This window comes from Cucurbita moschata, unplaced genomic scaffold (genome assembly GCF_002738365.1).
Source record: "Cucurbita moschata cultivar Rifu unplaced genomic scaffold, Cmos_1.0 Cmo_Scf00032, whole genome shotgun sequence".
Taxonomy (NCBI): domain Eukaryota; kingdom Viridiplantae; phylum Streptophyta; class Magnoliopsida; order Cucurbitales; family Cucurbitaceae; genus Cucurbita; species Cucurbita moschata.
The window spans coordinates 1,982,599-1,996,249 of NW_019268548.1; the positions used below are offsets into that span (position 1 = coordinate 1,982,599).

Here is a 13,651-nt window from a genome sequence, read left to right on the forward strand (position 1 = left end):
TAAATTAATTATTTTTATAATTTAAATTAAATCGTATATTTTAGATTTTTTTAAAGCTACCCTTCACAATATTATTTAGAGCGTTATTTTGGGCCGAACGAAATAAAATTCCAGCCCAGTGTCTCACTGGATCAACACATTTCTGGGCCCGAACTCAAATATCTGTTCTAGCCCTTCAAGATTCTTGCTACTTCATTAATAAATATGAAAACAAGAAACAAATTTGAACACCAAAATTTAGAACAATTCAATTCAATTCAATTCAATTCAATTCTCTCTTTATTTCATCGATAATAGTATGTTTTAACATAAAAAAATATATATATATTGTGTATACAAATACAATAGAAATGAATATTGGGCAAGAAAAGAACAATCAAAAGAATTAAACTCAGGCAGTGGCATTGCATTCGGGAGGCAGGCCCTGAGGAAATCGCTTTACATCGGTGCAGTAATTGTAGATCATGTAGTTCTTTTGGACCCAGTTCATCTTTCCTTGGCTGTCGGAATCCAGTTCCTGAGAGAACCACGACTTGTCGTCGGAGGTCGGCGACGAATTCGACCCACAAGACGACTGTCCAGATGACCAAATGCAGGCGTTTTCATTGAAGTTTCTGTAAGATGCCGTGAACGGAGCCTGACTCCAATCGGTCTTCACTAACCCACCTCGGGTTGCCCAATCATCGGCGTTCCAGAGACTGGATTGAAGCCTCATCGGCTGATTTTTGGGGAATGCAACGCCAATTGACTCCTGGTTCTTGAACTCTCTAATGGGTGTGCCGTCGACGTAGAAGCTGTACAGCAAAAACAGAGCAAATTTCAATTTCGATTGCGATTACGATTACAATTCCCACTTTTGGTTGGAGTGTATAAATGAGTTTAGAGTGCTTACACAATGCGCTGGGGATTCCAGAGAATTGAATAGGTGTGGAAATCAGCAGTTGGGTCGAACCAGAGATGGAATTGCTGCTCTCTGTTGCCCTTCCCCTGGCTGAACACATTGGTGTGAACAGTGTAAGGATCGCCGCTCAGATTCCCCAAAAACTCGAAATCGATTTCGTCCCACGCAGACCCTTCTGAGCGCAACTGCAAATTCACAAAACAAAGATGAATGTAAGAATCGGAATGAGGGATCATCCACTGTAAAAGAAGATTCAAAGTGTAAAACGTACGTAGTAGGCAGTGACAGTGCCGGCAGAGTTGCCAGGAACGAGCTTGATTTGCATATCGATCTTCCCATACAAATACTCATTCCTGGAGCGGAAGCCAGAGCCGGAGGCTCTGTCGAGGGACAGAGAAAGAAGGTCGCCATTGTTGAGAATCTGAGCGCGGCCATCTCCCCAGGTAATATCGGTTGATTGGTGGAAATTCGCAGCGGAAGAGGAAAGGAGGGAGGCGGCGGCGAATAGTAGAGGAAGCAGGAAAGCAGTGGATGAGGCCATGTTGGTTGATTTGGAATTGCAGTGTGAGATGGAGAGGGAAGAAGGAAGCAGGGGTTGTATATAGCGAGGGATGAGGAAGGCGGCCAATGGGAAAGGCAAACGCGGAGAAGGTTCATTGGAATGTTGCGTACAGCTGGAGATGGTTGGGTTTGGGGAATCATCCTAACGCATAAAGCCTGCCACGCGGTTCGCACCGCCTCGTCCGCTCCACCACGACGATCACACCATACAAATTTTATGTCACAATATTAATTTACCTTAAATGCTTAATAAATCCATTTAATTTATGTTCAACTTCTGTTGTATTCTATATATTTTTTTTAAATTAATAACTTATTAAATGCAAAATTGATTCTTTTTTATATTCAAGGTGTAAACATGATAGATTAGGAAGGACAGGAAATAGTCTTCCAAAATAAAATTGAATTTAGAAAACAGCTGTGTATTGATTCAGTTATTTGCAGCGTCTTCCAATTAATTTCGAGTGAATATGAAAAAGTCTTTCTCGTTCTCTCTTCATGAAATTCTTCATTTATTTTTAAAAAAATATAAATCTAGATTTCGAACCAGTAATTTAAAGGGATTAAATTCTTTCAATAATTTATCCTCTATTATTATTATTTATTTCAAAAATAGTTATTTTAAAATTTTTATCTTTCAATATAATCTTGTAAATAATAAATCAATATACTTTTATTTATATATATATATATTTGAAAATACATTCATGGAATAAAAATGGAGAATATAATATAGTTTAAATTTTAAAAATATTGAAGAAAGAAATAATATAATAATAATAAGGGATGGGACGGTGAATATGGGATCCAGCTGGAGATGCAGGTAGAAGATAGTAGATGAAGCTTCTTACGCGGGTTCCTATGAGCCACCGTCTTCGGTGTTTCTTTGTTTGCCTTTTGTAGTGTGCACCCATCTCTCACCGTGGTGCGTGTCACGGTCATGCTCGTCCAAGTCGTGTTGTCTATGGTCGCATGTTCATAATAAGTTAAACTCTTTATGTCTTTTCATATTATAGTGTTTTATTTTTGTATTCCTAAAAAGTATGACGTTTCGGTATTTGCTATGTTATTGGGCTAACAAAGCTATGATATTACTTGTCACAATTGCACTCTTGATAACAGCAGACTTGCGATTGTGCAGCACTCACTTTCCAACGACAAGTGAGCTAATCCAATTTGTTCTTATGTCGCTTACGGCCAAACAACCTATGCTTGAGCCTCTGGTCTTGGTCTAAGAAGAAGGTTTTAGAAAACGAGAGTAGAGAAAGGTTTTCGAAAGAGAGATTTTGAAAGATACGTTATATATGCAAGCAAGAGAGTAACAACAACGGCTCACAGTATATAACTTTTGACATGGAGAAGTTGACATGGCTCACAGTATATAACTCTTGGTAGAGAGAAGTTGACAATTAGTCATATATTCTTACAGTACATTCTGAGTCGTGTCTGGTAGGTCTAGACATGATTTTTTTGAAACCTCATGTTTCCTAAAAATACAAAAGTAAAGAACATGAAAAGACATAAAGGGTTTAATTGTCATGGACATGCGGCCATAGAGAATACGCCTTGAACAAACATGACTGCGACACTTGCGTCTCCTAACCCACTCAAAACTAAGCCCATACCAACTCCCTCGGCACTTACCTACCACTCCCCTCTAGCCGACTTTCACTATTTTCAAAATATATATATATATATATATCAAATATTTAGCCACGTGGAACTGTTGTATCCAACAGGAAATATACACGAATGCGAAGCCAAATCTTATATTTATTTATTTATTTATTTACTTAAAATGAAGCACCCACACGAACATGAGGAGAGAGAAAAAGAATCAATCTTTCGCCAAAAACAAACGTGTAAAAAGTTTCACTGTGTTGATCTAAGTGTTGCACTAATTCTATGGGTTGGTGCGGACAGTGCACTCCCGAGGAAGGCCTTGAGGGAATCTCATTTCATCAGTGCAGTAATCATAAATCATATACTTCTTCCGAACCCATCGCAGCACTTTCTGGCTGCCTGAATCAAGCGCCTCCGATAGCCACGGCGTCGAGTTCTGGCCACACCACGACGCTGCATCGCTCCACACACATCCATTGGCATTGTAGCTCCTGAAGGAAGCCGTGAAGGGTGCTTTGGTCCAGTCCGTTTTCACTAGCCCTCCTCTTGTCGCCCACTCCTCCGCGTCCCATAAGCTCGCGTATACCCTCATTGCCTGTTTCTTTGGATATGGCACCCCCTTGGTTTCCATGTTCTTGAACTCCCTTATTGGCCTCCCATCCACATACCACCTAACACCATATTCCATAACAATGTACCCACTCAACTTAGATGAACACAAATAATCAAAGACAGAAGAGAAGTGAGAAATATTGGCTACAGTCATGTACAATAAGAGAGAAGTAAAAACCACGACTCTCCACAATGATATGATATTGTTCAGAACTATAACTCTCCCCAATAAACCTCGAAGCAGGCCTTTTCTTTTGCAATACTCAAAAGGGTCTCTCACGAGACGTATTACTTATTTATAAACCATGATCATTCTTTAAATTAGCCAACGTGGGATTCCCTCTCAACAAATCCAACCTCACTTATCAGAAAAGAACAGAAATGAGACGCTCAACAACAAATGGTATACACGGGTGAACTTACACTATATGAGCAGGATTCCAGAGGAAGGAGTAGGTGTGAAAATCAGCGGTCGGATCAAACCAAAGGTAGAATTGTTGCTCCTTATCACCTTGTCCTTGTGTATAAATATTGGTATGCACAATATAAGGTTGACCACTCAAGTTTCCAAGGAACTCGAAGTCTATCTCATCCCACAACGAGTCTTGCGAACGCAACTACAATAAAACATACACACAAAAATCGACGTGGTTAATTCAAACGACATCGTAATAGAATAAAAACAACAATAAAGAGGGTTGTTCTTACATAATAGGCCGTGACTGTGCCAGCTGAGTTGCCAGGTACAAGTTTAATTTTGATATCAAACCTGCCAAAGAGATATTGATTCTTGGACTGGAAGCCTGATCCAGAAGCTTTATCAAGAGACAGCGCAAGGAGATTGCCATTGTCCATGATTTGTCCTCGACCATCTCCCCAAGTTACGTCCACTTCTTGGTAGAAGTTCCCAGCAACGAAAGGAAATAGAACAATAATCAAAAGCAGGCATTTTGAATAAGCCATTTTGTTTTAGTGAATTATAATGAATAAATAATTTGTGGGTTTTTATAGCCGTCCCGTGTGGCGGGGTTTAACTTAGGTCTCGAGAGAATGTTGGAAAGTTGTATGTTGTTGGAGGTAAAAGTGGGAAAGAACAGGTGGATGGCAAGAAAGAAGGCGAAGACACAAAGGTCAGAGGCATTCAAAAGGAATGGTTTTGGTTTTCAGGCATGATTAAGCAGACAAAAAATGGTGGGAGATGGTTGTTGGAGAAGCAATATTAGCACCATTTGGCAAATGACTAGGTTTTGGCTTGCCGACCCATGTCCGGATTTTGACCTTGTCTTTGTGTCTAATAAATAACATCATACGAAGGAAGAGGGGGAAAGGGGAGGTTATCTGATTGGTCGGTGTCTCTGTACACATGGGAATCAGAGCAATTTCGACATATGGAATACCATTTTTGTGTGTCTATTTTTAATTCTAATGGTCCTATTCCATTTACATTAAAAATTAAATAAAAATAAAAAATGCGCACAAAGGATGGCCAACCTTAATTTCATGAAATCCCCTGGACCAGGTTGGTTGCTGCCTGACCATATACAGCGAAAGTTGGCGCTGGCTTGACACCCCGTCTCCCCAATTCATAACTAACTCAACCCAACCATAGAATCTCACTTGTCAGCCATTTTAACAATATGGTTGAGCTGTTCCAAGAAGATGGCTTTATGCTGATCATGTTGGAAATCAAGACAACACTAAGATGCAACGTTGTTGTGTTACAGACATACACGAGCAAAATTTGTGAGCAAACAAATTTGAATTTGAACTAATTGTGTTTGATTGGCGAAGACAAATCTAGCTAAAAGTTCAACGAAGCCATGACGCCATTAAAATCACGCACGGTTGAAAAGAGAAAATAACCTTTTTAAAAAAATATATATTTTACACCCTTTTTCCTTTTTATCTATATAATACAATTTATTTTCAACTAATCAATTAAAGAATAAGAGGTAAAATAATATTAGGATAAATAAGTTTCATAAATTAAAATAACCATTTTTATATAAAGTATTTGTGAATATTAATTTACTATTTTATTTTTTTTCAATTAATCGTTTTAAAATAAGAATTTGAGAAGATATTGTAAAAATAAATAAATGTTATTTTAGAATATAGAGATAAAGGTAGAAAATAAAAGAAAGGAAAAGCGGTGATAAGAGTCATAATTATATAATTTTATTTCGAAATTTACATTTATTAATTTAAATGTAAAGTGCTGTTTTACATCAATCATGATTCTCGCTTTTTATTTTATTTATAAAAACAAATCATGTAATTTTATTGTTTATTCCACATCTTATCCTTATCCTTATCCTTTACCTCAATACTAAACCACATTTAAAAGTTATTATTATTTATTTTTTAACCAAATTTTCTTTGGACCATAAGTCACATCCGTTGAAAATATTTTTAATTCATTAATATTAAATTCCACTAAACATACCCATAATAATGTCAATTTTCTTTTAAATAAATACACGACAAAACTAACAAATAAAAATAAATAAAGCTCGATCATTTATTTCTATTTCATTTTCTAATTTATACTAATTAAACGAGAATGTCATAACTTTAAAGTTAGGTAAATGTAGACATAAAATAATGAAATTTTTTTAATTAGGTATATGTTCGTATCTTAACGTGAAACACATAAATTTTGGTTTTAATTCACGAAATAAGTAATCTAGTACAAATTATAAAACAAATGTATGATAGATTTTTTTAAAATTATATATATATAATTAAGACTTGACAAGTGGCCATCAAATCAAGCAATTAACTTCATGACAGCTAATTTATGTAAAATAACATCAAATCCGAAACACACATCGATAAAGACATGCTTGTTTATCGCTAAAGAATGCATGAAGAGCCTCAAGAGCCTCATACATTATATTTGATATTTCTTTATCTCATGGAGACTTGTGATATTGATATTTGATATAATCACCTATCTAATTAAACAACTCATATTATTTACAAAATTTGATGCAGGTGCATTTATTAAATATTTAGAGTTTGGCCCTCCGATATAAATTAGATGGGGCCGTCTTTGATAACATCTAATTCTTAGAAAACATGGTTAATATAGTTTATAGTAAGATTAAGATACTACAATAATTGTGTAACGAATTAATGAAAACCTAAGTTGGTGTAATATTTATTGGCATATAATATATAGATCTAAGTTGTTTTAATGAATTGTGGAGTGGAGTAAGGTGGTGAAGAATAGGAAAAGAAAAGAAAAGAAGAAGACATGATGTGCATAGCGCCTTGAAAGGGGGTGTTCTAAAGCTACTTTATAGACAACTATAAATATAAATTAATGATAATAATTAATATGTAACCGTAAAGTTGGGTTTTTTAAATTATCCAAGTAGTTAGGGGGTGGATGAAAAATGGTAATATATGAAATGAGGAAGGCCAGCTTGCAAGTAGGTAGGCATATGAAAGGAAAACGAAAATGACTTTATGGGGCCAAATTGCATTAAGTACACTCAACCGGTGAATAATTCATATTATTTTGTTCACTCATATTAACATTCCGGTAGCTTTACAAAGATGAGGGGGAGAGGTGTGAGATCTTATATTGGTTGGAGAGGGAAACCTAGAAAGGAAAGCGACAATATCTACTAGTGGAAAGATTAAACGTTGTTTATGAGTGTGGAAACCTTGTTCTATCGGATGCATAGGGTTTGATCGTTTGGGATGGACATTATGAGAATTGAGAGAGCAAAATTTGATGTAGTCCCACGCATTCATAGCCATCTGTGTCCAGCTCTTACTACTGCACAGTTGGTGCCCCACAATTTGGGTCTGTATACGCAACCCCCTTCCCATTCCTTGTATAAATAACTCCCCCGCTCTCCCCAGACTCCAACACACACTAATAATTACATTCCCCACGTTCACCATTTCACTTGCAAGTACCACAAACAAGCCCACCTCATGGCTGCTGCTGCCTTCTCATCTCTGCTACTCTTTCTGTCCCTCCTCTTTGTTTCCTCTGTTTTAGGTGCCAACTTTTACCAAGATTTTGAGATCACTTGGGGCGGTGGTCGAGGTAAGATTCTTAATAACGGCGACCTTCTTACTCTTACTTTGGACCGAGGCTCTGGCTCTGGCTTTCAGTCCAAGAATGTTTACCTTTATGGTAAAATTGATATGCAGCTCAAACTTGTGCCTGGCAACTCCGCTGGCACTGTCACCACTTACTATGTATGCCTCTTTACACACATTACGTATTATTTACATGTATTTGAAGTTAGTAGCTGATTTTCTCTGTTGGGTTCTTTCTTTTTTTAGCTCAAATCCCAAGGCTCGACGTGGGATGAGATTGACTTTGAATTCTTGGGGAATCTCACCGGTGACCCTTATACTCTTCATACCAATGTTTATACCCAAGGCAAGGGCGATAGGGAGCAACAATTTCACCTCTGGTTTGATCCCACTGCCAATTTCCACACCTATTCAATCCTCTGGAATCCACAGGGGATCATGTAAGAATCATACCAACAAAAAAAAACATTGACCCATTAACCCATTAACCCAATAACCCAATCTAGTTTTGAACTGAAATTTTTTTGTTTTTGTTGTTGTTGATTTCAGCTTCTCAGTGGACGGCACGCCCATCAGAGAGTTCAAGAACCACGAATCATCAGGCGTCCTGTTCCCAAAAAACCAGCCGATGAGACTATACTCGAGCCTATGGAACGCTGACGACTGGGCCACAAGAGGAGGGCTAGTGAAGACAGATTGGTCCCGAGCTCCCTTCACTGCCTCCTACAGAAACTTCAACGCCGACGTGTGCGTTTGGTCGGCCGGCAAGTCATCATGTTCCTCTGGAGCCCGTGTTGGCGGCAGAGGATGGCTGTCTGAAAATCTGGACATCACCCGACAACAGAGAATGAAGTGGGTTCAGAGGAATTACATGATTTACAATTACTGCACTGATGCCAAGAGATTCCCTCAAGGCTACCCTCCTGAGTGTGCCCTCAACACCGCCGCCTAAATTCAGCCCTCCCCCACGATGCATATTTGGTTTGCCTGCCGTACAAATTTTAGTTTATCATCTTATTATACTCGATTACGTATAAACAATATGGTGTTACAAGATACATATCTGGTTTTGCATGGCTATGCCTATTTGCTCTGTTTTCTTCGAAAATTCAATAATAATTGTGAGTCCTTTTTAATATTAACTCCTTAAAAGAGCTATCAAATTAAGTAAATCTTAATTTTTTTTTTAAATGAATTTCTTCGGACATCCGGGGAATGTGTCAGAGACAATAAGATACGTGTTGGGACTTTTAGTCGCTAAATCCACCGTGTCAATCCAATCCTCTTTTGTTACCAAGCCGTCACAAATTATTAGCCAACTTTTTTGTATTAAATTTTGTTAAAATGAAATATTAAATTTATAACCAAAGTTTTGAATTAAAAGTGGGGGATATGACAAGAAACTAAATTAAAAAAAGTTTAAAAAATTATTCGAAGTAGCATAAAGTGGGCGACTATATTTTGATATGATATCAAAATTATAAGGTCTACGTTGGACCATTAATTTTGTCATAAAGTCACGTGGTGAATTGGTGGTTTTAAAATGTTTTTTTTTTCTTTTCTTAAAATTAAGAGGGTAATAAAAAAAATACATAGTATTTAGATCTAAACACAGTCTTCAAAAGCACGTTAATTTAGAAACATTTTTTCAAAAGAAAAATCGAAAATTTATTGTTGTAATAAATAGATTTTAAAGAGTAATAATTGGAAAATCTCATTCAAAGGAAAAACACGTGAAAAAAAATCCTCAAAGAAATAAAATATCTCTGGACCGACAATTTTTTTAGACTTCAATAATGATGCAAATTATGTATTTACTAAATTATAATTTATCATATTTGATATTTTATTATAAGCAAATATCTAGATAATTCCAGCTACAAGCCATTCTTATTATGAGAAATCGCGAATATTCACAATAGTATGATATTGTCTACTTTAAGTATAAGCTCTCGTAGTTTTGTTTATGGTTTGGAGCTCAAGAACAATCTCCCTTTGATTGAGGCTCGACTCTTTTTTTTTTTCTTTGTAGCCCTCAAACAAATCCCACCCTTGACAATTCTATTAACACGATTAAATCAAGGACATGATTCTAATACGATAGCACAAATTACGGATAATACTTGTTACATAGAAGCATTTTTTCCCGTAAATTCTCAAATGATCGTGAGTACTAGTTTGTATGTATATATATATATTGGAAAGCGTGAATATAATAATTGTTGATGCAGGATGCTCCCCTGTGTGTGTCCAGGGCATTTATGATGATTGTTGGTAGTCCATTTCAAGCAGAAGATCATCACCAACCCTTTCTTTCTGGTCCACATATAGACATTGATACACGAACCCGAGGTGGGCGCTCTCAATTCCTCATCCTTTCCCGCTCCCCAACAGCACCGACACAAATTCAACTCTTATTTCTTCATCAAACCCTTTTTATCTTGCACGGTGATGAGCCCGGAAGCTGTACCCGAAACAACCCAAGAGGCAACAGGGCTGCCTTCGTGTTGGTATAACACACAAACATTCTAACCAATTTTGATATTTTTATTGAGTTTTAGGGTATATCATAATTTTATACCTCTGTCTTCCGCAATCACTAAACCTTTATTTTGAGTTGGGCCGACAATAAGCATGAATAGGAACTGGTAGTAGGAAGCCGCCCAGTTGTGGGAGTAGGCCCTGCAACTCACCCACTAACCCTCGACGGTGGCCTGGGCCTACACTCACCAAACCCAAATGCCTGCCCTGGCCCTACCGCATACCGCACCGCCTTCCTCTTCCATTCACTTATTTGCTTTTAACTTGGTTGATGAGACATGTTTATATGAATCTTTTGATTGTTGAGAAAGAGTCAATATTGGTTAACTAAACAAATAAATACATCTCCATACCAAGTGTTTTGGGCAAACAAAAACTAAAGTCACTAGAGTTTATGTTCAAAATAGACAATATACACTTTTGATATCGATGGTTCTAACATGGTATAGAGTCATGTTCTTAACTTAGTCATGTCAATAGAATCCTCAAACGTTGAATAAAAAAGTTGGGACCGTCGAACGTGTAGTCAAAAGTGACTACGTGTCGAACAAATGATATAGTTTATACAACAGCTCCATAGACCTCAAGCGGAGGCTCTAAGATCAAAATTGACAATATCATATCATTGTAGAGAGTCGTGATTTCTAACCTCTTTTGCATATTCGAAATAATGCTTAGCTAGCATGCAATATCGATGGATCACAATTAAGATGAGGGAAATAAAGTAGGATACATTTCGAAATATTTGTGATAAGAGGGGGAAGCATAATTGTTAAAGTAGGGGGTGGGCAATTTTAGGAGGAATGCAATGCAAAACCGCGTTGGGACAGTGCCACCAAAAGCACTTGAAGTTTGATGGGGAGTTTCGTAGGATCCTTCCTCTGCTTTTGCATTCCCAATACCTTCATCTTCTCTCTATAAATTACACTCAAAATCCCATCGCAACTCACAATCATTCAATCATTGGATCATTCAACCACAAATGGCTTCCACAACTCTGCTTCTTGTTACCCTCTTTGTCTCTGCCTCCCTTGTTGCTCTCTCTTCAGCCAACTTCAACCAAGATTTTCAAATCACGTGGGGAGATGGGCGAGCCAAGATTGTCAACAATGGCGAACTCCTCACTCTCTCCCTGGACAAGGCCTCAGGCTCCGGCTTCCAGTCTCAAAACGAATACTTGTTTGGAAAGATTGATATGCAACTCAAGCTTGTGGCTGGCAATTCCGCTGGCACTGTCACTGCCTATTATGTAACCCTCCTTTCTTTTTAGAACTTCCCCCTCCCAAACTTGGTGATTGTGTAAAGCTAATAATTAAACTTCGTTTGTGGTGGGTTTTTGCAGTTGTCTTCGAAGGGATCCACATGGGATGAAATAGACTTCGAGTTCTTGGGGAATCTAAGTGGCGACCCTTACACTCTTCACACCAATGTGTTTAGCCAAGGCAAAGGCAACAGAGAGCAACAGTTCCATCTTTGGTTCGACCCCACTGCTGATTTCCACACTTATTCCATTCTTTGGAACCCCACTCGCATTATGTTCGTACCCATCATCTTATGTTCATCATTTCCTCCCTTTTCTCGCTGCTCTGTTTTGACTTTTACTCTGTTTTAACTTTCAGATTTTCTGTGGATGGAACTCCAATAAGAGAATTCAAGAACTGGGAATCTAACGGCGTGCCATTTCCTAAGACCCAGCCAATGAGGATATACTCGAGCTTATGGAACGCGGACGATTGGGCAACCAGAGGAGGGCTGGTGAAGACGGACTGGACAAAGGCTCCTTTCACTGCTTCCTACAGAAACTTCAAGGCCGAGGCCTGCGTTTGGTCGTCGGGGGGCTCTTCTTGCAGCAGCCCCCCCTCGGGGTCGGGGAATGCCATTGCCAAGAACTCATGGCTGTCCCAAGAGATGGACTCTGCAAGTCAAGAGAGACTGAAATGGGTGCAGAAGAATTATATGATTTACAACTATTGTACGGACACCAAGAGGTTTCCTCAAGGCCTCCCTACAGAGTGCAGCTTGCCATAGACACTGTTTTTGATCTTTTCCCTTTATGGGTTTAGCCTACGTTTAAATTTTATTCATTTTTTCGTTTTGGGGTTATGTAATGTTACGTGTTTTGGTAATATTCTCTTGTCCTTGTTTTCAAAACGTATTTCACTATATATAATAAAGTTCTCAAGTTCCATTTTTTTTTTATTGTTTTGATCTGAGTTTGATGTAATATTTTTAAATTATCACAAAAGAGAGGATGTATATTTATAATGTGCGAAGACCGATGGTTTTAGTGAATGGCAGAGGCGACGTACAGCTGGTGCAATTGGTGCCAAAGAAGGCACCGTCTGCTGGCGGAAAGCCTGCGCGAGCTTAGTCGCAAAAATCGCGTCTTTTTCTTCTGTGGCGTAATGGGGGTATTATGGCACCTCCTTCGCCACTTCCCAATGCCCTGTTTCCACCCTCCACTTCCCTCCTCTTTCCCAATTCCCCATCTTTTATACCTCTTCTGCTAACTTCTACCGGGACTTCGATATCACAACCCTTTTCATTATTCTTGTTCCTGTTTGCAGCTTTCCTCAAAAGGGTTGACGTGGGATGAGATTGATTTTGAGTTTTTGTTTGGGGTTGATGTGAACCCATGAGAGATCTTAGTTCTTATAATTCACCCCAACACAATTCAAACTCTTGTCATACAGTTTAGTAAAGTTCTTCTACTGTCTGAAACATGAACATGAGAGATGCATTTAAAAGCTCTAAAATGCTCAACTGAAGGGTTTACTCTACTCCAAGCTTCTTTTGGAGTTCTATTTTTGGCTATCCACACATGCATGGTCCAGTCGACTACTTATTTTTTCGTTCCGCAACTCCGTTCTACTGTGGCATGTATGCAGCTGTTAGTTGTCTTTGTATACCATTTACATCACAAATGAGATATATTATTTGTACACTCATGATCATTCTCTTAATTAGCTAATGTGGGACTTTCTTCCCACAATTCTCAACAATTTTCTCCTTGAACAAAGTATACCATAGAGCCTCTCCTGAGGCCTATGGAGTCCTCGAATAGCCTTTTCTTTGATCGAAGTCCGATTCCTTGTATGGAGCCCTCGAACAAAGTAAACCCTCGAGTCTTACAACTTATTTGTTTAACATTTGAGGATTCTATTGACATGACTGAGTTAAAAACATGACTCCGATATCATATTAAGACCCACAACTCTTCACAATAGTATGACATTGTTCATCATAAACTCTCATGATTTTTTTTTCTTTTTTATTACTCAAAAGATCTCATATCAATGCTGAAATCATCCATTTCGTATTTGGTGCTTCAGCTTCTCGATGGATGGCACT

At 38.0% G+C, this 13,651-nt stretch overlaps 4 protein-coding genes across 4 annotated transcripts; 2 read left to right on the plus strand and 2 right to left on the minus strand.

Annotated features, from left to right (window-relative positions):
- Nucleotides 1–256: 256 nt before the first annotated feature.
- On the minus strand, nt 257–1,491 carry LOC111430118 (probable xyloglucan endotransglucosylase/hydrolase protein 23). Its single transcript, XM_023066285.1, has 3 exons — nt 1,173–1,491; nt 893–1,086; nt 257–794 (listed from the first exon to the last, which is right to left on the minus strand). The coding sequence occupies exons 1-3, from the start codon at nt 1,440–1,442 to the stop codon at nt 392–394; spliced, it is 867 nt and encodes a 288-aa protein (XP_022922053.1). The 5' UTR covers nt 1,443–1,491; the 3' UTR covers nt 257–391.
- A 1,787-nt stretch (nt 1,492–3,278) lies between these two features.
- LOC111429683 (probable xyloglucan endotransglucosylase/hydrolase protein 23) lies at nt 3,279–4,660 on the minus strand. The gene is made up of 3 exons (XM_023065623.1): nt 4,406–4,660; nt 4,121–4,314; nt 3,279–3,756 (listed from the first exon to the last, which is right to left on the minus strand). The coding sequence occupies exons 1-3, from the start codon at nt 4,658–4,660 to the stop codon at nt 3,366–3,368; spliced, it is 840 nt and encodes a 279-aa protein (XP_022921391.1). The 3' UTR covers nt 3,279–3,365.
- A 2,899-nt stretch (nt 4,661–7,559) lies between these two features.
- On the plus strand, nt 7,560–8,901 carry LOC111430143 (xyloglucan endotransglucosylase/hydrolase protein 22-like). Its single transcript, XM_023066322.1, has 3 exons — nt 7,560–7,918; nt 8,006–8,199; nt 8,309–8,901. Exons 1-3 carry the CDS (start codon nt 7,649–7,651, stop codon nt 8,709–8,711), a joined length of 867 nt encoding a protein of 288 aa, XP_022922090.1. The 5' UTR covers nt 7,560–7,648; the 3' UTR covers nt 8,712–8,901.
- A 2,190-nt stretch (nt 8,902–11,091) lies between these two features.
- Nucleotides 11,092–12,408, plus strand: LOC111429655 (probable xyloglucan endotransglucosylase/hydrolase protein 23). The gene is made up of 3 exons (XM_023065598.1): nt 11,092–11,549; nt 11,643–11,836; nt 11,920–12,408. Exons 1-3 carry the CDS (start codon nt 11,283–11,285, stop codon nt 12,326–12,328), a joined length of 870 nt encoding a protein of 289 aa, XP_022921366.1. The 5' UTR covers nt 11,092–11,282; the 3' UTR covers nt 12,329–12,408.
- The last annotated feature ends 1,243 nt before the right edge of the window (nt 12,409–13,651 follow it).

Bases quoted from the DNA above. Each gene is read 5' to 3' on its own strand.
- LOC111430118 (XM_023066285.1), bottom strand. From the start codon at position 1,442: ATGGCCTCATCCACTGCTTTCCTGCTTCCTCTACTATTCGCCGCCGCC. The intron at 1,087-1,172 runs GTACGTTTTACA...GTGAATTTGCAG, and splicing joins GCACTGTCACTGCCTACTAC to TTGCGCTCAGAAGGGTCTGC. The intron at 795-892 runs GTAAGCACTCTA...TTTGCTGTACAG, and splicing joins TGGAATCCCCAGCGCATTGT to CTTCTACGTCGACGGCACAC.
- LOC111429683 (XM_023065623.1), bottom strand. From the start codon at position 4,660: ATGGCTTATTCAAAATGCCTGCTTTTGATTATTGTTCTATTTCCTTTC. The intron at 4,315-4,405 runs GTAAGAACAACC...GTTTTATTGTAG, and splicing joins GCACAGTCACGGCCTATTAT to TTGCGTTCGCAAGACTCGTT. The intron at 3,757-4,120 runs GTAAGTTCACCC...ATATGGTGTTAG, and splicing joins TGGAATCCTGCTCATATAGT to GTGGTATGTGGATGGGAGGC.
- LOC111430143 (XM_023066322.1), top strand. From the start codon at position 7,649: ATGGCTGCTGCTGCCTTCTCATCTCTGCTACTCTTTCTGTCCCTCCTC. The intron at 7,919-8,005 runs GTATGCCTCTTT...TTCTTTTTTTAG, and splicing joins GCACTGTCACCACTTACTAT to CTCAAATCCCAAGGCTCGAC. The intron at 8,200-8,308 runs GTAAGAATCATA...TGTTGATTTCAG, and splicing joins TGGAATCCACAGGGGATCAT to CTTCTCAGTGGACGGCACGC.
- LOC111429655 (XM_023065598.1), top strand. From the start codon at position 11,283: ATGGCTTCCACAACTCTGCTTCTTGTTACCCTCTTTGTCTCTGCCTCC. The intron at 11,550-11,642 runs GTAACCCTCCTT...GGGTTTTTGCAG, and splicing joins GCACTGTCACTGCCTATTAT to TTGTCTTCGAAGGGATCCAC. The intron at 11,837-11,919 runs GTTCGTACCCAT...TTTAACTTTCAG, and splicing joins TGGAACCCCACTCGCATTAT to ATTTTCTGTGGATGGAACTC.